This window comes from Amphiura filiformis, chromosome 6, assembly GCF_039555335.1.
Source record: "Amphiura filiformis chromosome 6, Afil_fr2py, whole genome shotgun sequence".
Lineage (NCBI taxonomy): Eukaryota > Metazoa > Echinodermata > Ophiuroidea > Amphilepidida > Amphiuridae > Amphiura > Amphiura filiformis.
Window position 1 is genome coordinate 70,351,914 of NC_092633.1, and position 27,322 is coordinate 70,379,235.

The 27,322-nt window shown below is 36.6% G+C and overlaps 1 protein-coding gene across 1 annotated transcript in view; it reads left to right on the plus strand.

Annotated features, from left to right (window-relative positions):
* Positions 1-367: 367 nt before the first annotated feature.
* LOC140155953 (sodium leak channel NALCN-like) overlaps positions 368-27,322 on the plus strand; it is a 53,778-nt gene continuing 26,823 nt past the window's right edge. Inside the window, 17 exon segments of the mRNA XM_072178986.1 lie at positions 368-536; positions 1,498-1,686; positions 3,543-3,626; positions 4,190-4,344; positions 5,758-5,892; positions 7,371-7,537; positions 8,463-8,605; positions 9,315-9,419; positions 10,509-10,712; positions 11,595-11,789; positions 12,582-12,641; positions 14,986-15,141; positions 17,520-17,660; positions 22,659-22,804; positions 23,301-23,363; positions 24,501-24,719; positions 25,517-25,609. Coding sequence (XP_072035087.1) covers positions 408-536; positions 1,498-1,686; positions 3,543-3,626; positions 4,190-4,344; positions 5,758-5,892; positions 7,371-7,537; positions 8,463-8,605; positions 9,315-9,419; positions 10,509-10,712; positions 11,595-11,789; positions 12,582-12,641; positions 14,986-15,141; positions 17,520-17,660; positions 22,659-22,804; positions 23,301-23,363; positions 24,501-24,719; positions 25,517-25,609 — 2,384 coding nt within the window. The 5' untranslated portion in view covers positions 368-407.

Consider the following 27,322-nt stretch of genomic DNA (forward strand, 5'->3'; position numbering starts at 1 on the left):
CAGCGTGGGCTCACGCCGTCGCTATTTCATGCACAGATGTTTGGTCAGCGATACAAGGGGAACTGTAGAAAAGGTTGACATGCACAATTTTTCTTCAGATCAATTGTGCAAATGTTAAACAATAATGTCAACAAAACCCAGTGTTAAAGTTTTGGTTTAAACGCACAATAATATTTACAATTTCTTGTATGGGATTATTTCCAGGTCCAATGCAGGACCCATCTTACTTTTTCCGGGTCCAGTGAGTACAAAAAACGTTCTGGACGCATAAACATGAAAAACTGTGAACCCTGCACTAACTACAGATGTTGGTCCATGCATGCATCGTGCATCGTATGTCTTATATTTATTATTTATCGTGCAGGTGACTGCATTGAGCTGCCAACTGTCCATCCCATTACACAACCATGGTGCTTAAGAAACGTAAACATAGTGCTGCCAGACTAGAAGATGTCCCATTGGCGGACTATGGAGCTGATGAAAACATAACCAACAATGTCAAGATACAATGGGTCAATCAAGAATGGGTCCGAAAGGTAAGAATTATTTATTATTTATAGTCATAATTCATCGGCTTCATTCCATAGTGGCGTAAGGTGGGGCACAGCGAATAAACAACTTTTCGAGACAATCTGGTTTGAAGAAATGCCAATATGAAATCTGAGTTGTTGTGTACAATGTAAATCAGACATTCATTACATTTTGTACTTGATGTGAAATTTCTGTATGGTAGTAAAATAAATATATTTTATTTAAATTTAAAATCAACCACAAATGATTGTAGCACTTGGCTCTAAGTCCAGGGATTCTCCAAATCAAAAAAAAATAGCAACCAAAAACAAGGAGCAAATTTGTATCAACTTTATGGGTTATCCTGGCTCATTGACTTGGCTGTGTGTTTCTTGTGGGATGATGCTTGATTGCTTATTTGTTATTTTCTGTGCTGTTGACAATTTTGCCCAATAAAAAATAAATAAATAACACACATGTAAAGTTCAAATAGAGGCAAAATATCTAATTCTCGATCATGAGAGCCAACGAAATATCTAATCCTCGATCATGAGAGCTAAAAAGACCATACGTTTATTGCACAAACACAGCTTTTGAGAATTGACCAATCATGGTTTTCTAATACTGTTGTCCCTAAGCAAGGTCACGGTTCAGTCATGTACATTTAGGTCGCGCCATCATGTAATTCCACGAAATGTACGCTGTCACAGAAGGTACATCCTCTCATGATTGAGAATTAGATAGTTCACCTATAAATATATGACCATTGCAGGTTACTGTCATTATGTTCATCTATTCTGCATTGGGCTATTCCCGTTGAAATCTATATACCCTATAGAACACATGACCTTAGTCTCACACAGGGATTGAAGATTTCAGATGTAGTCACCCATTCAGGTAACCCCATTTGAAATTCACATTCCTTATGTGGAGGGGGTGTATAAATTTCAAATGGAATAACCTATTGTATTTCATTCCTTTTTACAGGTTCTACGAGCAGCATCTATAGCTAGCTTTCTTACTGTTTGCATAAATACACCCAAGACCATTTCTCAAACTAATCAGTCATGGTCCCCATTCCGACTGGATTATGCCATCTGTATAATAGATATGGTCACATTTGTGCTGTTTTTAGGAGAGATGATTGCCAAGATACATGCCAGGGGCTTGATACGGGTAAGAAGTTTGTGTTTGTCAAAAAGTGTGACATTAACTCATTGTTCTCAGCCACTCAGGGAAAATGAAAATCCATTTTCCAGTAAGAAAAAACTTTAGTGGCCCAAGAAGGCAATTATTTTTGTCATTTTTGCATTCTTGTGTCTTGCATGTGTACAACGTATGACTCTTAACTGTAGCTATACACTGAGTTGATATTTCATAATTTAGAAAGAGTTCTCCCTTCTCCATCTCTAAGTATTTATTTGAAACAGTCTTCACTCTGATGCAACCTGGGTAAAGTGGAAATATTCCTCCTGGAAGTTTGGAAATTAAATCAGTTGAAACTTCACTTCACTTCGAAGGGCAGCATATACCAACAGAAGAAAGGCATGGCTATGGGCAGTCCTCTGAGTCCGATCGCCGTAGATCTCTTTATGGAATGGTTGGAAGAGGAAGCCATTGCAACAGCACCGCTCAATTGTAAGCCGACGCTATGGAAGAGGTATGTAGACGACGTACTAGAGATCATCAAGCGTGGGGAAGTGGACAATCTAACTGAACATCTCAACCAAGTGGATCCAACAGGAAGTATCAAGTTCACGTGACGAGGAGGAATCGGAAGGCAGCATACCATTCCTAGATACTCTCATCATCAAGAAACCCGACGGCACGACCAAGCTCTGCATATACAGGAAACCAACTCACACAGACCAATACTTACAGTTCCAATCCCACCACCCACTTCATCAGAAGTTAGGAGTAGTCAGAACCCTGCTCGACAGGAAGGACAGTATAGTCACCGAGCCAGAAGACCGGCAAAAAGAGGAGTCGCACATTAAACAAGCACGCGCAACGTGCGGATACTCAGCATGGACTATCAACAAGGTGAAAGAAGAAAAGAGAATCCAAAACCAAAGAGAAAGCCTTCCAATGACAGTAAAGAAAAGAACAAAGGTTTTGTGGTCATTCCCTATGTTGAGGGACTGTCAGAGCGTGTTTCAGGGTTTTCAAGAAACACGGGTTTTCCACTTGTTTCAAACCCCACCGCACACTACTGAAACCTACTTGTGCACCCTAAGGACAAACGCGACCCATTGCAGACAGCAAGAGGCTATTTACTAAATACCGTGTCAAAACTGTCCCAAAACATATATTGGTGAAACTGGTCGCTTGTTCGGTACAAGACTTTCAGAACATAAAACAGAAACTGAGAAAGTGAGTGCAAAAAGCTTTACTAGGGCACAAAGAAAAGTCTCAACATCAGAAATTCATAAATCAGCAATAGCAGAACATGTAGCAGCAAAAAATCACGTAATTGGGTGGGAGGAGGCACAGATCATTGACCAAGAAGCAGACAAAACAACACGCTGGCTGAAGGAGGCAATCTGGATAAGAAGTAGGGGCATAACACCATGAACAAAGACGAGGGGGCTTACAAACTAGACAAGATCTCCGATCAATTCATCAATAAACGGCAACCAGGAAGTTTGGAAACGTCATCAAGACCAAACAGTGTTGCCGTTTCATCAAACATCTAGAAACACCACAACAGAGTGATCAAGATTCCTGATAGGAATTGAAATATTTCTGAGTAAGTACCAGAATAATTGGATCTGAAAAAGAACCCTTTCTACTTTAATTGAACTATGAACGATCCTGATGAATCTGTTTCAACAGTTGAAACTTGGTTTCAGTGTTTTGGCAGCCAAATGCAAACTTTTAAATTGTCCCAGAATGTTGGATGGCTTATTTTTTTGGCATCCTTATAAGTGTTGTTTATTTCAGTGGTTTAAGAAACAAAGGTGTGACATTCTACAATGCAAAACCTCGCCATTATTATTTGCTGTTAACTATATGTTTCTTTTGTTGTACAGGGTGAAAATACATACCTGCGAGACAAGTGGTGCATTTTTGATGCCATCATGCTGGTGTTTATTGGACTCTCCATTGGAATAACGGTATTATTTTTACTACATTTGAAAGACAACTACTCCCGATTCCTGAAAAATGCAACACTATTTTTTTGTGATTAAAAAAATATTATCCTGGTTTGGCAAGTGAAACAGCTCAATCCTAATCCTTAATTTGGAACTAATTGTCAATAAGTCAAATTTCAATATTTTGCAGCATTTTTTTACAGTACTGTAACAGTTGTCAGTCAGGACCCCTTTGGAAATAAGTCTCTTACTTTAAGGGACATCCTTGGCATATTATCATGTCAACATTTTATATGTCTTCAATTTGTATTTGATAAGAATTGTGTTTTGTATGTTCTGTACAATATGTTTATTGACTGTATGATGATATATGCTGAATAAATTTAAATCGAATCAAACTAGCCAGCGAACATAACATGCAACTTGGCAATGATGAATAAATAGATTGAAATAATCAAACAAAATTCTTAATTATGTGGCAAAGGCAACAACTGGCTGTAATGAAGTCAGAGGTGGCATATTTTAAGTTTAAGAAATGACAAATAGTTTTTCATGAAATGCATTTTCTTTAATTTCTAATCCAGGTGTGTCAGGTAAGGTACTCGGACTACATAGAAGTCTGTAAGGAGTATACACCACTATCAATACTACGATCACCGAGAGCTTTTATCATGGTGAGACCAGTCAGAGTGTATCTCAAATTCCAGTTACCAAAGACCAAAATCAGATCTATCTTTATGTAAGTGGTGAAAAATCATCATGCATATATATTTGTCTGTTGCGCATGTACTTTGTAACTATTATTTGCATCATAATATGGAAGGTTTTCCTTAGAATCATGTTCCTAGGTATTTCCCAAGAAGATAGCCAAATTTTCCTCAAAGATAGCAACACTTGCAACCATTTCTTGTTCAAGACGTTCTCTTATATACTATATGGCCAGCTAATCTCCTCAGCCCCCGGCGTGGCCCCAGATGCTTTATACTGCCAACGAAATCAACTAAATTTCTGCACTGATCATTTATATTTCACACCACTGGTGAGCGAAGCAAGCACTCACAGCCATTGGCACTGTCAGTTTTATCTTCATGGTTTTACAAACCGTGATCGGTCGGCTTGTTCAACTTGTTTAGCTCATTAATGTATGTAATTGTACATGTACACGTAAGTGCGCCATATGTGCACAAGTGTTCACGTTTGTGGTCAAACAAAATATGACAAACAAGATCTTGGAACATGATTGGATGGCTGAAGTCATGAATATTCAGCAGCGTCTCATTATTTTCTTTTAGGTAGTCTACATAAAATCCGAAATCTCAGAGATTTTAAAAGTAAAACATTAAACAAGGAATACAGATTGATCAAGACCGTATATTTGAGCATAGAGAATCTATGATCACCGTTTCGGCTGTTACTTCCACGCAATAACTTGTGTACAGCACAACACAGCATGCTGCAGTAACCGGTGCAGTTACATACACTATTTGACCCCTGGTGGATACATGTACGGGCAAGATTACCATTTCTTAGGTATTTTGCTATTTCAGCAGTAAAATTTCCGTCCAAATTCTTCCTTGATTCCCCTCTATTTCTAGCCTTGACTTTGAATGAAGCATTTCATCCTTCATCTGATGAAATTATCTGTTCCACTCAACGCATTTTACATACAGGCCCCGATAATTTTTATATTTTTAATTGCCCGATCGGGCAAGCTTAGGTCAACTTTTGCTTGCCCGATTATGCCCGAATATTTGTGAAAGAAAACCATCAACAAGTTGCAATATTGTAATTTAGCTAAAATTGCCTCAAATTAATACAGTGTTATCATAATACTATTACAAGTATACTTTGGGGAATAGCCTGGGATCAAAAACTGTGGAAATTAGTTGGAAATTAAGTTGCTGGTTAGCCGGGAAATATATTTTGTACTGTTTGTTTGTCGATCTGCATTGCTATTAATGCAAGTAAAATATGAATCCAATAATGTCGTCATTGCACAATAATTTTGCAATTGCCCGGCAGGGTGCCTGATGATTTAGCTTGCCCGATAGTATTTTTGAATGTCCCGGGCAATCGGACAGCAATTTATCGGAGCCTGTTAACATATATATTCTAGCTCTGTATATATATTTCTGTCTCTTCCCTTCTGCAGGCGATCTGGTCAACAAGTTTGGAGTGTGACAATATTTTTAGTGTTTTTCCTGGCCCTTTATGGAATGCTTGGAGTACAAATGTTTGGTAAACTCACATTGCGGTGTGTGGAAAAGGACTTTCAAAATTCCACAAAGTAAGTGACTTCATTACCTCATTACATATATTTCCAGCTCTTTTTAACACAGATTTTCATTTCTTTTTCAGTGGTATTGTTCATTCTGTAAACTCTATATTTGTGTGCAAATTGAGGGTGCTATTTACATATCTTACTATAAATAGGCTAATGTTGTGGGTATGAAGATTGAAAGGCTCCGTCAGTTTCGATCCCGATGTCTCCAAATTCATACGGGAGATTGAGGAATATACGGGGAATGCATTGCACTTTATTTGGTTGAAAATGGTCAAGAATTGGCCTCAAAATCAGTAAAAAGGTGAGTTTTTTGTGCAAATTACGGGCTATGCCAACCAACACGTCCACATATCTAGCAGAGAGCGCGTCAGCGCGTTGTACACAACGCTCGCCACTTGACCCGCACGCACGGGTGGGCATAGCCAACTTGCGTACTGGGTTATGGTTTATGATATACGGGATGGGATAACGGCGGGAAAGCGGGATTTCCGCTATTAAAGAAAAATTGAATTAAAATGAGGACAAAAAGGATACGATTATAGGCCTACGAGTTAAAGTAACTAAATGAAACGGGAACGAAACAAAGATGGAAAGAAACTAATCAGGAAATGCAACATTGTAAGAAAAAAGAAGCTAAAATAATGAGAACAGAATTAAAAAACATGGAAACGGGAAATCACAAGCGCCAAATAAAAAAGGAAGATAAAAGTGAAATGTAAGAAAGAACAGATTTAGAAAATATTGAGCACGGGATTAAATAAATGGGAACAAAATAGCCCCATGTAGAAGAAACTGAAAAGAAACAAAAAGGAAATGTAAGAAAAGACACGATTTAGATGAACAAAATTTACCTTTTCAATGATTCTACCTGTTCAGTAATTCTTCCTGTTATAGTGAATGCTCCCATTTACTCATCTAGCGAGGACCCGCACAGGTGTCCCGCTAGTATTTTTAATTCAATTTAGTCAAATAATATAACTTTTAATACGTTATTCCTAACATTTAATGATAAAAACTTTTTTTTTAATTTTTTTGCTATTTTTTTTTGTCTACCCCTTGTAAAGATGAAAACAATAAATAGTGCCGTCAGTGTTTAATTTTACTTAAAAATGACATGGTTTTACATGCTATCAAACAACTGTGGATGCAGCTTTAAGTGAAATGATTATAGGAGGCTGTAAAGATAGGAATCACTAATTGTAAGGATGCATGCCATGGACGTAGTATTAAATTCAATGTAGCCAATTCAGGATCAGGCATATAAATGATGTGAAAGCAATAAGTAGAAACCAATCATAAACTTACAGCTACGCAAGTTTTCATTTTATATATGTAAGGAATGACATTCAAGATGACAAAAATTATTGTGCTCATGAAAGTGTATTGCGGTCATCTGTAAAGTTATTACACAGATTTGAGTATACAAAGGACACCAGATATATAGAAGCAACATAATTGATGTATCTGTTCTTCTCATACAGCATATCAGAGTTAATTCACCACCTGTCTGTGCCAGATGCCCCATGTTCAGAGAAACCTGACAAATATGGTTACAAGTGCCCAGATGGTTTAGTGTGTATAGACCTGACTAAGGATAATCCTAACCTACCCAGGAGTGATACTGGATATAATGGATTTTCAAATATAGGTAAGGCAAAATATAACAACCAAATCATTTCTTACCATTTATATGAGCCAGTATATAGATTGATGTTTTGTGTCTATTTTGCCACTAGTGAGTACATGTTTTAAGCATCAATGCATTCTCCACATTGTACAATCTAGTCAAAAGTAGTATGCAAACTACGCATTTCCAATGCATTTACATGTGGTAGAAGGCAAAATGCATACAAAAGTCAAACTATATTTAAATGTATGTATGATTTTCTTCTGTTTGTGAAAATTCAAAAATAGTCTCAACTGACAACAGCACATAAAACTTAATTAGTTAAGTGTGTGACCCGATGTGGTAGAATTGAACATGATAAATACCACAGAGTCCTATATTATACCTACAATACCTACAATATTCTGCCCTTTTCCCTATATGTGACACGATCAAGGAAAATGAGTCGGATGTCGCTATAATATTGATTTTGAGATATTGGCAAAGAAATTATTAAAATTCTTTTGTTTTATATTATTTTCAGCGATTGATAAATTGATGTAACTTCGCAAAGAAAAGTCATATCAACATGCAGTTTTCAGTTTCTGAAAGCTCTAAATGCCCTCTTTAGAAACATGTAAAAAAACATATGACTCATTACCCTTGATCAATTCAAATATTAGCATTATATTTGTCCAAAATTTCCTATTTTTATGAGTGCTTCAAAAGTTAGTGCATTTAGCACTAAGCACTTGTTTTAGACAACACACCCTTTGAATCAAAGTTTGCCGGGTGCATAGCGAAATAATAAGGAGGTGTGCTTATTTGCCCTCCATGAGCAACACAAAGTCTTGGCAGAGTCGATACTCGTTGGTTCTACCTCATTAGAAATATAATCATAGTGTCATTTCTATGTCATCTTGTGTCATTCTTTACAAACTCATAATCTTGACTTGTTTTGCTTCAGGTGACAGTATTTTCACAGTATATGAGAGTTCCTCACTGGAAGGCTGGGTATACATCTTATATAAAGTCACTGACATATATCCACCCTGGAGAGGCTACTTTTTCTTTATCACCATGATATTCTTCTTGGCATGGTTGGTCAAGGTAAGCATACTGTATTCCGTCAAATTAGCGCCGTCACTAATAAGCGCCCTACAGTATTTGTCAAGTAATAATAATAGTCAAATCGCTCCTTTTGAATTCACTTGCAGCATTTTGTGTACAAATGATCAGTACAAAATCTTGCTAGACGGCCAATTTTGGTATAATTGACCAATGACAAGAAGCGAATATTTATGCTGTCGCTTATTTATTTGCAATTTACATCTTGGTGCAGCTTCAGGAGTATTAACTGAAAACGTTGGTGTACGCAGGTGTGTTTAAAACACTGTCAGGGAACAGCTGGCAGAGGGTGGACTTTCTACTACTTTGAACTACCTTCATTAGTTAGGCAATAGGCATAGCAAATACTGTTGTACCACAAATATTCCAAACAAACTCTGACCACCAGCCTATAGACCAGTTAGAATGTATGTGACACAATCTGATCCATGTGGCAAAATTATGGAGTAAAAAAAGTGGTAAAATACATAAGAAAATAGACATCTCAAAACATCAGAACTTTATTAGAACCAACTATGCTAGACCTTTGGTGTTTTCAGTATAGAGCCTACTGTTTGATAAGGTAATAGTTATAGTCATTCATTTTCAAAAATTCCTCCTTTGGCCCCCATGGAGCAGCTCGTGTCACATATTATGTGCTGTATCACACAAATGGCCCATGATTAATACCATGTGGTGTGATTTGTTGTAGAATGTCTTCATAGCTGTCATCATTGAGACATTTGCTGAGATCAGAGTACAACTGCGTACAATGTGGTCAGCTGGATCAGCAGGAGCATCTGGAGTAGATTCAATGGTAAGACCAGAGGCTCACTGAAAAAAGATTATGAAGATAATCCAAATTTCATTCCCGTAGCAAAAGTTCCATAATTTCAACAAATTCCAAATCCTTCCAAATTCCAATATTTCCTTCAAAATCAAATGGGAGATGGATACATTCATCTTAATATTCAACAAGGGGGATGTCCATGCAATCATCCCCAAATGTTATGCAAATGTGTGTGTATTTGACCAAGTAAACCTCATATTTGACTGTTTAATTTTAAAAAGTGCAAATTTTCTGCTCCACACACATTTGTTCCAGTTTAACATCATGTTTGACAATTTTAATTTTAGTTTCAAAATGGCAAATTTGGACACTCTTCAGTTATCCCAGGAGCAAAAGATGCTTCATTCACTCGCTTCTCACATATTTTACACCAACCCCCAGTTAATGACATATGGTCCAAAATTCCACAGAATTAGCGTAGCCCAGAAATCTTCTATTATTCCGTACACTGCTTAATTCCTCAGTCTAACTCATGAATACCTTACACCAAGGATACCTCCAAAATTGGCCCAGCAGAATACAGAATTGGTTGAGACAAAAGAAGATTTTAAAATATAATAACATAAAATTGCTTTGAAATTACTTATTTGGCCCAAGTATAAAATGCTTAGAAGGAACAATGGTTCTGGTGTATTTAGAAACACTGCACGCAGTATACAGACTGAGTATGTCAAACTTCCTAGAAGAGGTTTATGCAGATTTTGGTGAAAATGAGATATTTATTCTTTAAAGGTGGGTGACCCAATTGACATGTTCATTGCCCACATTTCCCCATCAAAATTAAAAAGCTCACAACCTCAGGAAAAAATTAAGGCATGATAAGAGATGTTTCCTGTAGGTGGTATGAACAGACATGTGACATCCTCATCCGCCATGGTGGTATACTGCTCTATGGACCATTGAGGGCGGTTTTGCTTCTAACATGTAAACCTCTGGAGCAAGTCACCTCAAAACTTGGAATCAGGTTCTTTTGGCGATGTTGGTGATAGGCCTTAATGTAAGGTAGAAAACACCATGTGGAAAAAAAATGAATTCTTTCTCATTTTGTTTGTTTAGGTGCTGGTTGATGATGGTACATGCACACCTTGGAAGCTAACCACAGTGGATGAAAACAAGCCATTAGGCAGAGCCCCATACTGGTGTCAAGCTATTCTACAATCAAAAGCCTTCCATATATTTGTACTTGTGCTTGTTGTTACTGATGCAGTCATTGCAGCCACCTATAATACTGTGAATAAGGATTTCCTCTATAGGTGTCAGGTAATGTCCAAAGAATAAGCACATTTGAAGAAAAACTATGTATAAAGATTTCTCATTGTTATTCAGAAGGCTTAAAAACTATGTATAAGGATTTCTCATTGTTATTCAGAAGGCTTAAAAACTATGTATAAAGATTTCTCATTGTTAATCAGGATCGAGGCTTTAGCTGCAAAGCAGTTGATTATAATTATACTCGATCAGCGTCACATACATGGAAATTGTGAAAAGTTATGCAGGTACATGTATACCGTGTCTCATCTCAAGTTTAGAGTAACGCCATGTTGGATTTCGTAATGGCAGATTCAAATCGCTTGTACTAACCTAATCCTGCAGGGTGTTTACACACACGTAGAAAGCCGGTTTGTCCGTATGCTGGCAACATGACCACGTAAATGCACGGATTCGAGTCTGCCACTGCAAAATCGAACATGGCGTTTCTCTCAACTTGAGATAAGACACATTATAGTTGAAAAAAACTATTACATGGTGCTAATCATTTAGGGACACTTCACTAACATAAGTGGGGAATGTTTCTGGAGAAAGTTGCCCGATAAGTGGCAAGTAGATTTCTTATTTGTAACAAAAATATTCTTCTGTGCATCAATGGAAAAAATAAATTTCAATAGATATTTGTTTTATTGTTAGAAGCAGCAATGGAAAGAATAAACTTTAGTAGATGCATTTTATTGTCAGAAGAAGCAATGGAAAGAATAAATTTTAGTAGATGCATTTTATTGTTAGAAGAAGCAATGGAAAGAATAAACTTCAGTGGATACATTTTATTGTTAGAAGAAGCAAAATTACTTCAAAATATGTATAATGCACAAATATTGTTGTGAATCTCAAGGAACTCATTGTATTCTTGTTTCTTATCTCATATAGGTTGTGTTCACAGTCCTGTTTGACCTGGAAGTCATATTCAAGATCTGGTGTCTTGGATTTCAGGGGTACAAGCAACGCTCTCTTCACAAGTTTGAGATGACCCTAGCCATTGGGACCACTGTGCGCATCATGTATAGGTCCGGAAGAATGTACACGTCCGGAAATTACGCAGTGATTTTGCTGGCTTATTTCCAGGTATGGATAAGAAAAAGTGTACTTTTGACCTAATTGCCTCCTCAGACCTGCCAACTAGTATGTTTTTCTGGTATTTCATACGGGAATTCTTTAAAAATACGGGCGTACGTTTTTTTGGTTTTTTTGACCAAAAGAATATCATATAAAAATCCCCATTTCAACACCGCTGTGTCCCTCTGCGTTGTTGTGTAAATGTACGAAAGAGACTAAATTGCTGTTGCATGCATTGTAAGTGTATATGAGGCTATATGATACCTGAACCGATGGTAGCAGTCATCTATACATGTGTGTATAACCGAAAGTTGCTGTGGGCATGATGTTGATAATGGCCATATTGCTAGATTGTTAACATGGGCGGTCTTCTTGAATCGTTTTACAATCCAAGTCATCCGATGTGCAATTTGTAGTGTAGATTTTCAGCATCGCTCATACTTACAGTGGAACATATACATTGTACGTAAGCTCCTCAACGCTTGATATTTTTAGAAAATACGTTTTTTTAATGAAAAATACGACTGTTGGGGTTTCAGAATACAGTTTTGTGATCTCAAAGGTTGGCAGGTCTGCACCCTTCCCTTGATTCGTGCCCTTAATCTAACTTTAACCTGTTTTAATATCAATTTGGGTCATAAAAATTAAAAAGTAGAATATTTTATGGCACAAGATGTAGTGTCCACCAATCAAATGAAAGAAATATTTTCATGCATTATATGCCCTATTGCCCCTCAAACCATGTAGTATTTTTATTCTATAAATTAGGACCTTAAATGACTGTACATTTTCTTGTTATAGGTTATGCGCTGTGTTCGTCTCATCAAGTTATTTCCATCGCTTGAAGACTTCAGCAGAAAGGTAAGTTTACACAGACATTTCAAGATATATGGCATTGTCTCCCCCATATCAGTCCAGATTTAATCTAGACTATCCCTGTTTACCTCAGGAAATAAAAAAAGACCTGTCCAGATTTTGGAAATTGGAGGGACAACAATTTGTTATTCTATTGATAACATTTTTTAATTAGCTCTCAAACATTTGCAAGCAAAAAACTTAATGTCAGTTTTGGCATCAAACAGCCTCTTCTGGGCCTTGAAATGCTCACTTAAGTATTTGCTCTCAGCAAGTCACTCTCGGATGACATCTCTTGATTATTGTTCAGCTTATAATTGGCTAAAAAATGAGTTGTAACATTGTGTATTTTTGTTGGCCCCCACACATGTGCTGGGCTTATGTTATCATCCAAATGGATGTGTGTCTGGGTGGTTGCCTGTCTACCTGGCTCTCTGGGCAGAAGTAAAATCACTAATCCACTGTGCAGCCCATGCATAAGGCCGTATAAAATTAATGTTTTGGTTCTCGCCCAGAGGATTTTCATGAATTGATGAGGGAGGGAGGTGTTTTTTTTGTTTTTTTTTTTTCAATGTAAAATTAGCATTGTCAGTAGTTTCGGTCTTCTCCAACAGTGCTCGAGGAAATGATGAGGCCCTTTTTTTTTTTTTTTCAAATGTGAGATTCTGAGGATAAACCCCTAGAGTACCACAAAAGACTTGGAAGTGATGCTTGTTCTCTAATAAACTTATTTATATGTATGAAGATTTCATAAATCATTCCAAAGTCTAAAAAATTGAAAAATCTAAAAAAAAAAAATCTGACAAATCCCAGAAATTGAGGAAGGAGGGGACGAGAACCAAAATATTAATTTTACACGGCCTAACCAATCAACTATAAACTTGGTGTGGTGATTGGATATGGTGGTATGATGGCTGCATAGTTTTGTGTCATGTTATTTGCATATTTATGAATATTAATGAGCGTATTTGCATATTTTGCCTACATTGCCATTTATTCACTCTCTAGCTTAAATGCATCAACCGATCAACTTCATTATTATGTCTTCAGAATCTTGCATTTTATACCTTTGTACATAACCTAGCTATCCAATAAATTTGTGTATCGGTCGCCTGGAGCTACAGGGTTTTTCCATATCTATAGCCTTTTCATAGAGTGCATAATTCATATACTTTATGTGCAAAAGTCTCATTGGTGTGATTTTTTTTGTGTGTGTGACATGCCATGACCAAAAATAACATTTTCACCAAAAAACACATTTTTGACCAAAAAATACATCTTTTGACCAGACAATCACATTTTTGACCAAAAAACACATTCTTGACTAAAAAACAAATTTTTTACCAAAAATCACATTTTGTACCAAAATCACATTTTGAGCAGAAATCACAATTTTAACAAAAGTCATGTTTTTGACCAAATAATGTTTGCTACTAAAAATCGTGTTTTTTACTAAATATCATGTTTTTAACTAAAAAAGATTCTGAAGACATAATAATGATAAAATTGGATGGATATTTTCACATGATGCCTGAATTTATCGATCTCGCTAGAGTTTTTAAATATCGAACTTTATTATCAAACTTGGTATTGTGATAGTATATGTGACATGATCAAGGGGAATGGGTCACATGTCGACCCTGGTCAAAAATGAGGTTTACATATGTTGCTAAAGAGGACGTTTAGTGCTTTCAGAAACTGAAAACCCCATGTTGATACGACTTTTCTTTGCTAAGTTACGTCAATATATCAATCATTGAAAACAATATAAAACAAAAGAATTTTAACACTTTCTCTGCCAATATCTCAAAATCAACATTAGCGACATCCAACTCATTCCCCTTGATCGTGTCACATATGGTGGCCTGATCTACTGTTTAGTGCCATCTTATTTGCATATTTATAAATATTAATGAGCTTATTTGCATATCACATATTATTTGTATTTGCAAACCTTTGTTTTTAATTTACACACCTTTGTGTGGGGGCTACTTTAATTATGAACCACGTAATTCTAGTTATAAAAGTAGTGTGCACCCCATTTGGGCGCAGCCTCGGGGTGCGGCACTACGCTAGTTGTGTGTTTTTGTGACACTGACACTGGCACTGACATGCGGGTTAACAAAAAACAAATAATTTTTGTCAATTATACATGCAAGTGAACAAACTGTAGACATGCCTGGTAACTAAATTGCCATCTTCTCAATCTTGGCAGGGGTGAACTTTTGGTTTGAAAGAGCTGATGAAAGTTTGAGACAGGGATGTAGAATGAGAACAAGAGAGTGATTTGGGTAAATACTTGAATAACATTGTAATTGTGAACCATGTTGTTTCCTTGTTGATTCTCTAGATCTTTGGTCCATTTGTCAAGCTTGGTACCCTGATTGGTTTTACCATGGGTTCTTTGGTCTTGGTTTCAGTCATCAGTTTACAGCTTTTCTGTTGTATTGAAAACCTGCCACATTTCTCGGATTTTTTTTGAGGTGAGTCTTAAAAAAAAAGGAATGTTTTTTACCAACATTTTTTCTTCTTTTAAAACTGATGTTGTCCGGTGTGTATCGATGGCTCTCAGTGGTAGTGAATTCCTGGAAACCTTATAATTGGTTTAATGAAGCATACCATTTTGTGCCAAACTTCTTGTCTTGCGCATAGTTAAAATTAAATAATTTGGAATCTCTTGAAATGCTTACTTTGTGATAGTGACAAAAACATGATGAATATAGCGACTCTGTCATGTTTGTGTGTCGCGCATAAAATAGTGTATCTCTGGATTATTTTGAAACTGCTAAAAATGGTGAAAAAGGGTCCATTTTTGCCCAAAGTGACCAAAATCACTAAAAACATGCATTTTAGGCCTACTTATGAATACCAAGAGGTCATAGGTCAAAAACCAAAGGTCACAGTAAAAGGTTGTGATCAACTTTTTTGTTCCAAACATCCATCTTAGTAATCTGATACACTTTCTAAGATGCATATGTCAATTTTCAAAACATTTCCCATGTAAAAATTACTCTTTTTGGTCAAAACTGAACAAAAATCACAAAAAAATGGCATTTTTACCCATAAATTGAATGTATTGAATTAAGCGATGATTTTGTTTACATATTTCAAATATCCTTGTGACATGTGTTCTGCACACCAAATATGAAGTTTCTACTCCATTCAGTTTTCAAGAAATAGCTAGTTAAAATGTGTGATTTTTAGGTGGAAAATAACAAAAATCCTTATAGGGTGACCGTTGCCATGGAAACAGAATAGAACACACGGGTTACAGATTTGGAAACATGGCAGAAAAGATTCTCCAGACTCTTCTGAACATTTTGATGTATGATTTGTCCATTTGAAACATCTGTCCTAAGAAACCGTTAAATAGAGCCCTTTTGGCTGCATGGCCCATATACTGTATAATGTGTTGTGCCAATAATGTGGGCTAAGTGCTACGCATGCAATCCTTGGTAACACTCAAGTAGAGTGTTGGCCAACCACTCGTCATTTTGGACGGGCAGTTTGCTTTTGGGACAGACAAGATTAATATCTCTGGCAGATGCTAAATTCTAAAAATAATGCTTGCATAAGTTCTGTGAACTCAAAATAAGATCAGACTAACAGATCATATTGGCTTGTCATGCTTGGAGACCAAAATAGCCAACCTCAGGCATTTATCAGCAAAGCAAGAAATCAAACAGCAATTTGCCTCATTAAACTTGAGTGCAGGGTCTTAGCTAGGATTTGAAGTGCCTGTCATTTTCACCGAACTCCCTGTCCAAAATTTGACCCTGAAAACATAATTAGACCTCTGCACTTTTTTTTTGGGGGGGGGTTAGTATGTTCAAAAAGCTATACAACCCCTCCCCTCCCCCTTTTGGAAGACTTGACCTTAAATCTTCTACACAGGGAGTGTAAATTTAAAATGGGGATACCTGAATGGGTGACTCCATTTCAAATCTACACCCGCTGTGTTAGAAATTGAGGTCATGTTTCCCATAAGGGATGTATGGATATCAATGGGAATAGCCCATTTTGTTACTTCTTTGCAATGTCAAGAGTTCTTCCCACTTGGAAATCAAAGCATGGTTTTTTGCAAATATGTTTTACATTCATCTTCCTGTATTATGTGAAGAGCAATTTAAAGATAAAATTCAATAACCATTCCAAATGTGAATGTTATGATACAACTATTATGTAGAGTTGGATGGCGATGTTTCAAATTCTTACCCAAGAAGGCTGGGTGGAGGTGATGCACGACGTCATGCTTGAACTGCCACCAAAGCTGGAATGGCTTGCAGCATTCTACTTTATTGTCTATTACCTGTTTGCCACTGTGGTAAGTTGTAGGTGTCAAAGGTCATCAGCAATAGTACTTACCTTCGACCTTTGTACCAAGTTAACCAGGATTGATTGTTTTTATATTTCAGGTATGGGAGCAGCTTGATTTGAGAAGCACATGCATTTACTCAATAACAATATAAGCACAAATGTACATAATCCAATCAAAACATTGACTGTCCAATCTTCCAATTTTCGTTTTGATTCTATCAAAATTTAAGTCAAGGTGAAGTTCATCATTATATTTAAATGAAACAATGCACTTGTTCTGAGGTTTTACCCAATTTATATATACATCGTTCAGATTCTTGATGTTTCAAACAAATAAAAAAAAAGATACATGACATGCATGATACTCTTGCTTGCAAGGGTGTATCATATTTTTGTTGTGATTATTGATTTGTGCTTATTTCTAGATTACTACCCCAACTAATAAAAGTATTTGTAAAATATATCACAATACTGACTCTTCTTTTTCTTGCTTGTTTGCCTCCTGTTTTCTCTCAACTGCTTACGAAAATTATTGATGTGACCTTTGACCCATTCCACCACTACTAGTCCTTCATGTCCATGTTTCAAATTCTGACTCAAAAGGGCTGGGCCGTCGTCATGTACGAAGTCATGTTCAGAGTGAAACCAGTTTGGTTGGCTGCAATAATTGCCATCTACTTCATCTCTTATCATCTTTATGCAACTGTGGTAAATATTTACTGCAGAGGTCATAACCTTTCACCTTGTGACCTCTTCTTCATGTCTTGGAATTTGCTTGAATATGCTGATATGTGGGTTTTGTGCATCAATATATTTTTTGCAAGATGCTGACTTTTAACTTCTATATATTTTCTGGTGACTTGTATGTATGCTGCATGGTCTTTGCATGATCTGGTTGACTATTTTGATCAGTTTTCATATCTTGTTTTGCATAAGCATTTTCTGTATGCAAATTTCTACAATATCTGTTTTTGCTCTTTTAACTTGCATGTATATGTGTATGTTTTTATGTGTATGACAGCTCCTTGAATGCAGAAAAGGCCCATGCCCAATAATGAAGGTTTTCTGCTAGTGCACATTAATACAAATATTAACAGGGCTGATCAACTTCTCTGCACCCTTTAAACCCTTTCATCATTTTCACTCCTATCGTAAAATACTATCACTTCCCCTGGTTACTAGAAGGTCACAAAGTGTTACTAGACATATAAATATGGACGCTATCAATAAAATGAACTGTTGTGTAATAATTAGGATTAAAGTACAGGATCACTATTTGTGTTTTTGGAAGGTACAGGGTATTCATGTTGTAAATTGTTTATTGTTGTGTTGTTTTTGTTTTGTTACTGATACTGTCAATTATTTGTTGTGTTTTTGTTTGTCCTTTATTGTTTTGGTGTACATTTTATTTCATCTCTATTTTGTTTGCATGGGGCAAATTTTAATAATGTTATTTATATGGGATCTGTTTACAATAGATCAGTTTAATATTTGGTTATTCATTGTGGCATACTGGGTAGGGCATGTAAGTCATGGTCATACCCCTCTATTTGGAATTACCAAATAAACCCTTCATAAAATGTTTGGAAACTTTCTGAAATGGCTATATATCAGAAATATTTTAAATCTATTTGCATGTTGTTTCATAACATTGTTTTTCCTGTCAAAAATGACACCAAATTTGTGACCATAACTTATTCCATGGTTCAGTAACTTTCTAGAAAGACAAGGAGGTTTCAAACAAAATGTGGCAAATCTGCCATTTGCATCAGTAAACATGAGTAAGGAATATCACACTGTTTCATTAAAATAGTTTCGAAGTGCTGCCAGCCTGATGTACCAGTCTTCTGCAGCCATTGTTTTTCTTGGGCTGCCACTTCTGGGTCTGTATTTGACGTATCCGGTCTGACAAAACTTTTAGCTTTTAGCTTAGAGATCATATTGCGGGAAACTCCTAAAGTCGCCGCAACATGATTCTGAGGTTTGCCAGCCTATAAGCTGACCAATAGCTCGAGACTTATCCAGATCTGATAATCGAACCATGGTTGATTTGAACTTTCTTGCAAATGACCACTATGAAGAAGTGACCAGCAAGAGAGACTTGCGTTGATCCATTTGAATCCACCTGAGAACTGTTAATCACATCCTAAGTTGTAAGGAAGTTCATTCAAAATGATATACTGCAAACAACATTTTTTTCATTTTTTTATTCATGCATTAACCCAAGCAATGAGATAAGCGCAGACAATGGTCAGTTTGGCACATTTTCTTTGAGACCTCTCTGTTACTCAGCCATGGAATAAGATCGCCACAAATGAGGTGTCATTGTTGACAGGAAAGAACAATGTTTTCACTGATATGAAACAATATGGAGATAGATTTCAAAAATTTCTGATATACAACCGTTTTTGAAAGTTTCCAAACTTTTTTTGAGGAGTTTAATTGATGACATTTTGTAAATTACATCTTGGGTACATTTAATGTTGTTGAATTACTATTCTATATAGTCAGGAATTTATTGATAAAAGTGTAAACAACCTGTAAACAATAGAGTGAATATTTGTGACTGAAATTTTTCATATGAGTTGTCAATCCTGGTACAAATTGATTGAATAGAGCAAAATCCTGAGCATGATTTATTCAAAAATGTGGTGAAACATATCCACTTCAATATATCTAAGCAGGTATTACAAAGGAGAAGGATATGCAGTGAATAATTGAATACCTGAGTGGAAGAAGGGCCCAACTCCATCAAAACTGTTTTTGAGATACTAAGAAAAAACTTAATATTTGGAAAAGTTTTATAGACAGAATGTTTTCATCTTCTGGGGACCTTTAATACATGAACAATTGAACATACAAAATTATGTATGATGTTTCCATGGCAACGGTACAGGTCTTAATACAAGATGGAGTTGGGCCCTTCTTCCACTAATATACTGCAAGTGGCAGTTCCATAAGCAGATGTGTTATAAATAGCTACAGATATTTGGTAATTATCCATTAATTGCGCAAGTAGAAGCATGTAATATGTTAGGGAAAAAATTATTGTAGTGAAAAGCAGATTTCATGAATGAACAAAATTCTTCTTTAACTCAATATTTGTGGAAGAAGGGCCCAACTCCATGGAGTTGGGCCTTTCTTCCATGAAAACCATGATTAAGTGTATGTGGAAGACTATTTAGAGAGTGGATTTTGGCTCATCTTTCACAGACAAGGAAGAACAGTCTGCTGGCAATAAAATGCTGGGTCTAACTCATTTTTGTAAAAAATTGGAGTTGGGCCCTTCTTCCACTCAGGTATTCAATTGCAATAGGCCTTCCAAGTCGGTCCGACCTCTGAACTAAACATTACTCACAAAATACAAAAAATTAAGAAACTGGCAATCTTCATTTGCATTCATTCTTTCCTGTTTTCATACTGCTACCAAAGTGCTTCTCAGTATGTCAGAACTGAAGGCAGTGCAGTTAATAGGTCTGTTAACAGTGCTGAATCAGTTGACACTCATGCTCCTTTATGAAAAATGCTAATAAATAAGTGTGATCCTTTAATATTTTTGAGTAGCATAGGACAGAGTTTATTTTTGAATTCTTGATTTCTCGCCTCATTTCTGAATTCTTACCCCATGCTTCATACTTGTAGGTGCAATCTTTATTCAGCTGTAAATCAGCTATGCTATACTTTGTTTGGCTTATAATTGGTAAAGACTCATAACATCATGGATTATAGAATAATCAGAATGGAGGGCACGCATTTGGACACAGCACCAATGCTACTTGCACTTTGTGTAATGTGTGACCAGCGTGATTATATGAACTTAGACAACCGTAAGTTGGGATTTTATTGATGCATGCAGTAAAAAAAATAATAATTTTTGCCAATTAGAATCCAATCAAAGTGTAGCATGGTGCTGAAGTGATGTCTACAGGCAGAGTGAAGAAGGGTGTAGAGTAGTGGTCAAACCAATAACAATGAATAATGGTCTTGATTACCGATGTTTGCATATCAACAACCCTTTCTCATAGCAGCTTTATTTAGCCTCGCTTTAATCATTTGTGATCATTGAGGTAATCCATGTACCCCCATTATCAATTTATATTTAAGAATGGTTTATGGATATTCAAGCAAGGACAATGTTATCAAGTTGTTTTTGAATTTTGAAATGATTAACCATTTAATTGGGAAGTTCTTGTTTAATTACCCAGTGTTCTTATTTATATTTTCATGACAAATGAAAACTTGAGTGTAATAATCTTGAAATTGAATAGCTCACACGGCATTGTCTTTGTTTGGCTTGATCGGGCCACATAATGGGCTATTGCAGTAGGAAATCTGTACACGAACCGTATGGAAGACATGACCTTAATCTTCCACGCAGGGGGTGTTAAAATTTCAAATGGAATCATTCATTAGAAATTCATGCTCACTGTATGGGAGATTAAGGTCATAACTTCCATAGGAGGTGTATGGATTTTAAGTGCAATAGCCCAACATATGCTGTTTCAGGGTGTTCAGAATGTGGTTTGTTATTCATCATCTGGTGATAGATAATCTGCTGTTATAATGTGACTTACTAGTATGCTGTGGGTGTTTGGATCTGAACAATGATAAAACTATTCATGCTTTCATAGTTAGAAGAGACGTCTGAAGATCACGCTATTGTAATAAATACTATTGTTTTTATATGTCAATGTTTACAGATTACAAATTGTACCAAACACAGTTTTACATTCAGCTGTTTTGGAGTATAATATTATGTTTTACATGTTTTGTATTGTTTATTGTAATTATTACATAGAAATAACATGAAGATTTTTACATGGACTCAAAACAAATTTTATTATGCATGGGTGGTCTATAAATAAAATCTTCATGAAAAGCAGTGGGTAGCTGAATTGAAACAAGGATTTGACACAATTTCTCTGGGTCTTATACTGGTTCCTTTGACAATGAAAGCATGAAAATCAGTTTGAAATGTGATTCATTTGTTTTTTTCCTTTGGTGCTGGTGTTTGTGCTAGAAAATGTGAATGGCAGATATGAGTTTACATTACAAAGTAGATTTGATATATTTTTGTTTGTTTTTAGCCTTAATTAGCTTCCCATAAATTGTAAGCTATTTTCGTACCTGTCTGCAATTCACATATATTGAAAACTGATTATGTCAAGAAAGTAATTAACTATTTCAAGGTCATGAGTAATAGAGATAGTCTCCACTCTCTTTATTTTGATTTGCTGTTCACAAAAGTATATTCTAGTAACTTACAATGATAGATTTTCAAAAATGATGCTCCAGGGTAGAAAGCAATAAAACAAACAACCTAAAAAACAGGGAAAAAAAGATTAGATATAAGGTGACCCAAAACCTTTTCCAAAGGCCCAACCAACCCAGATTTTAAGAAATTGGGAAAAAATATTTTTGGTGATATAATTTGGGGGGGAAAGGCCTCAACGGACTGACCCTACTTGGAAAGTCCATCAGCTCATACAAATGTAGGAGACGGAAGGAAAACATTAAGTACTCATTAGGAGAGTTTTCTGCTGGGTTTTAATAATCATATTGACCATGTGATACTATAATTTTACAACAGAAGGAAAGAGTTGCATGATTTTAATATCAGTATGAAGTAATGTAAACAAATTGTGTACCGGTATTAAACGTGATTGTATGTGAATAGGTACTGACAATTTGTATGGTTTTGATCAGATTGTATTGAGCATGTTCGTTGCTGTCATCTTGGACAACTTGGAGTTAGATGAAGATCTGAAAGGTATGAAACAATACCAGGCATCAGAGCAGAAGACAGGACAGCAGCGCTTGCCACTCAGGCTCAGAGTCTTTGAGAAATTCCCGTAAGTGATTATATATTGGGCTATTTTAGTTGAAATCCATACCCACTGTGGAAGACATGTTAATCTTCTAAACAGGGAGTGAGAATTTCAATTGGGGTTACCTGATTAATGGGTTATAAAGATGCTCCAGGCGGTATACCTTGTGCACCCTGTGTTTTAGGGTTGGAATTAGGGTGAGGGTAGTGTGCTGGGTATGCCAGAATTATTATTAACATTTTCATCGGAAAAGGCTGCAGGAACAATTTATTTATTTATAACAATTCGGTCTGAGCCCAGACGAGAACCCACTACTGCCACAGATGCACTAAATTAAAGGGTGGCCTAATAACACCAAACACAACCAGTTTTAACAGGAATGCACAAGTTCTATCTAGATCATTACCATTCATGTTTACAAAACTGCCATTGATATTGTACAATAGTATTTTTTGTGAGAAATTATATTCAAGATTGAAATTATTTATTTATTAAAATTTGTATACAAATTTTCCTGCAGGGACAAGCCTCAGATGATGAAAGTCTCTAGACTGCCATCGGAATTTACTCTGCCAAAAATCAGGTACGTGAACAGTTCATGTTGAAAGTTTATGTTAAAAGTGTATGTGTGGGTGGTTGAATTGAATCCTATTGTAACCTTGGTTAACATAATAGACAAAACAGTTTATGGTTCAACATCTCAGGAGATGGCGATATGTCAGATGACCTACAACTGAGTTTGCCTCCTTAATCAATATATAACTAAGCCAGTACAGCTGGTAAAAGTCAACATTATGTAAACTTCACCTAACATTTATGCTAAGAATAACATGGGCCATCAAATGTAAAATTTGTTGCTTTTGTTAATTTGCTTGTTAGCGTATTGAGTTTGGGGGTTATTTTGAGCATCTTAAGGTAAAAAAGATGGATGGATGGATGGATGGGCGATTAGCGACCAAGGTAAGAAGGAACACAAAGACCTAGGACTATATCGTTGAAAGGGACATCAGTGCACAAATAAATAAATTATGTTTACAGTTCAGGGATGTTGATGGAGAAAGAGAAGTCACACATACCTGTTATAGAAAGGCATTTGTGATTGGTGAAGAGCTGGTCTAAATAATGATAAAAAAACACAAGCACAGTGATTTGCAGTGCACTGTGCTCAGTCTTCAAAACAAAAGCCTCAGCACACTTTACAGAAATTTGCTGACCACTGTGGCCCAAAACACATTTTGTAAACCATTGGCATCATTCAGGGATGCAATTCTAACAGACGCAGGACCTAATCAGCCTACATTATAACCATTGTTACCAGGATCAGCTCCCCAATTTTCGTGACGGGTGGAGCCAGACAATTAGCAGTATAAGTTCCTTGTCCAGGCTAATTTCAAGCTAGCTCAATCTTTCCATGAGAACAGAAATGACACTTGTACGTCCTTTGAGCACTTGCCCATCAGGGTCTACCGTCTTACAGATTAAGCTAACTGGACAACCAAAATAATGCCCGGCCTACTCATTGTGATTATTGTTATTGGGGGGGGTTCGGAAATCAAATTTTAATTAAGTGAAATATGTTGCAATTTTTCCCCTGTATTCACCTCTCTTCTCAGGCTCTGAAGGAGGTTATAAAAACCTATAAAAATGCCCCCTTTAAACATCTAAATATCACTTGACTAATGTATTATAATTTTTCCTGTAATATCTTGTGAACCAACAGAGATAGTTTTATCAGACAGTTTGTGGAAACCGGCACTGACATGGATAGACTCCTAAGAAGAACCTCCAATCGTGAGAGCACAGGATGCCAACAAAACCTAGCCATAACACTGCCTTCACCCACCAACCAACTCAAATTGCTACGGCGACGAGTGCCAAGCCTCAGCAGCCATATTGTCAATATTGCTCAGAAGAAAATGAGTATTACATCTATTGTAAGGTATGTTGGGGAAAGAAGGTTTGGGTTACAGCTGGAATGTTGTAATTTATTATGTTGTTTCAGGAGAGTGGAATGGGCTCTTGGGCAGTCCAGTCCTGTTGGGACTTTGTTGTTCTTCCCATTTTGCCAGCCTTCTGCGTGTAGATTCCTCTCTCTCACGAACGTATGGTTTCGACTGGTTGCATACTGTATTTCCTCGAATAAGTCACCCCCCCCCCAAATAAACGCCCCCACCACTTTTTTAAACCAAGATGTTTCAAAAATGCTGATATTAACATGCTATCTTAAGTAGTAAGCTTACCAAGTTGCACACATGGTCAATAATAGTGTTGATAATCAGTGAAAATCTGAACCAGAAATCAGTGTTTCTAGTTCATAGTTCATCATTTCAGTGTGAGTTTTAAGCTTAGCTAATGATTTTAATGGGAATTATGGTTCTAAAAATGACCTCTAATAAACGCTCCCGTTTGGAAAATGCAACGCCCCCGGGGGCGTTTATTCGAGAAAATATGGTATGTAGCTGTTAGGTAATTTTAGGTAGTTTTTAAGTGTTATTAATCTTTAAATTGTTTGTTTCTTTGTAACGCTCCTCCTGCAACGAGTCTGTTTACCTTCATCCCAGCATAAGCTGGTACCCATTTATATACCTGGGTGAAGTAAAGCAAGCAGGATTAAGTGTCTTGCCAAAGTATGTGACTCGAACCTGCAATCCTATGATTACGGGTCCGATCACTTAACCACTAAGCCACCATGCTCCCACGTACTAGGATAATGATGTTCCTATCTTGTTGTTTCAGGGAGTCTGCACATCAGCGACTTCAGAGTCTTGGCTACGCTGCTGTGGGTTATCGAGGTAGAATGCTGAGTGAATATGGACCCAGGGATAGAAGGTTAGTGCAAGCAATCTATGAAAATGTATCCATTCTGTAGAGGGAGGGAGGTCATTTCAGAGGTAGATTATTGAAGGAAAACAGTGTTGGACTCATCAAGTTAGATTAAGAAAAGAGAATTTGTGCGACTGTAACATTCGCATCTTTGAACAGAACATTTGTATTGATTGCTAATGGACAAAACCTCTGAGCCCAAATATGTCCCATAAACATATTGTATGCAGGTCCTGTGTGTTCTGATTATTGTTTTTTTTTTGTCATATGTGTTGATGTTTTGAAATATTTGGGGATAGATAGCCTCTATTAAGTGTACATGGAGTGAAATTTGAGCAGACAACTGAAAGTAGAAATCCATTCACTAAATCTCATGTTACATTTTCTTTCCCATATTATTACAGAGATAATCGAAGGTTTGTATGATTTTGTTGTATTTGCTTTTTGTGAAGGCACTGTAGCTTTCCTTTGGGTCATATTTCTTCAGACATTTCAATAGTTTACTCATGCTTATGAATTATGTGTGAAATAGTGTAAAGCCATATACGTATAGATGAAGTGAAAAACTTGGCAATTCTTTACAAGTACCCAATGGATGTAGTGATAAGCACACACCCTATCCTAGATGGTGTGATCACAAACCAAATGTTGTAATTATGGCACATCCAGTTTTACACCAGCCACCATGTGGACGGTGTGATTGGATGGTGTGATCAGAACACGCCCAATCACAACCAATGGATGGTGTAATCACCCAATTGCAAGCCAGTATGTTGGCACCACAGACGAAGGAGCAACAGATCGTGTACAACCAGTCAAAGTTCCTGTGCATTGTATGCTGTGAGTTCTCGCATATTCATGAGGTGCAGATTGTTTGATTGTGCCGTGTCTAACAATCACACCAGTGTTGCGTGCCTTCGCGTATACATGATAGAGCGTTGCGTGCTCTCGCGATAGACCGCAAATATATGCGGTAATTGCGTAGCAGTCTCACATGTCGCATTTCATGGAACAATCGGCCCTCATTATCGGGTGATGCTGAGACTGACTGATTGCACGCGGTCTGTATCTCTTTCATCTGTGGTTGGCACATACCCAATCACACACACCCCAGCCCACCCCGTGGTGTGATTATTACACACCCACTCATACAATGCACCCAGTGGCTTGATCATCACACAAAATATCATAACTGGTAATCAAATATCTGAAGATATGTGTCTTATGTGGAGTAGTTGTGTGGTCAATGGTTTGCACAGTGAAAAATGTTGCTTTAGATTTAGTTTGATCAAAGCCAAAGTGTGGTCAGAATTTACAGCTTCTATTAGTTTGAATGAGTAATACCAAAAGCAGAAATATGTAGATTGGTGTATGTGTCGTATTCATGTTGGATTTCAAAATGCATCTTTCTTAAGCAGGTGTCATGGGGTATACTGATTTACTCCAATTTTCCTAACTTTGAAACTAAATTCAGGGGTATGATTCTTCAGGAATTTTATGATTTCATGATTTTTTTGTGGCCAAAATTTACGCAATTTTCTTGATTATCAGCCCGTTTTGGGATATTTTAGCTCAATTTCACGCTGTTTTTCAGGATTTTCTATTTTTGTCAGGATATTTCACAAGCTTTGAATCACATCCCTGAAACTTGCTTGCATCATTTACAAGAAGTCATGAATGTATGAAAATATTAGATGCTGTATTATACATGTATATACC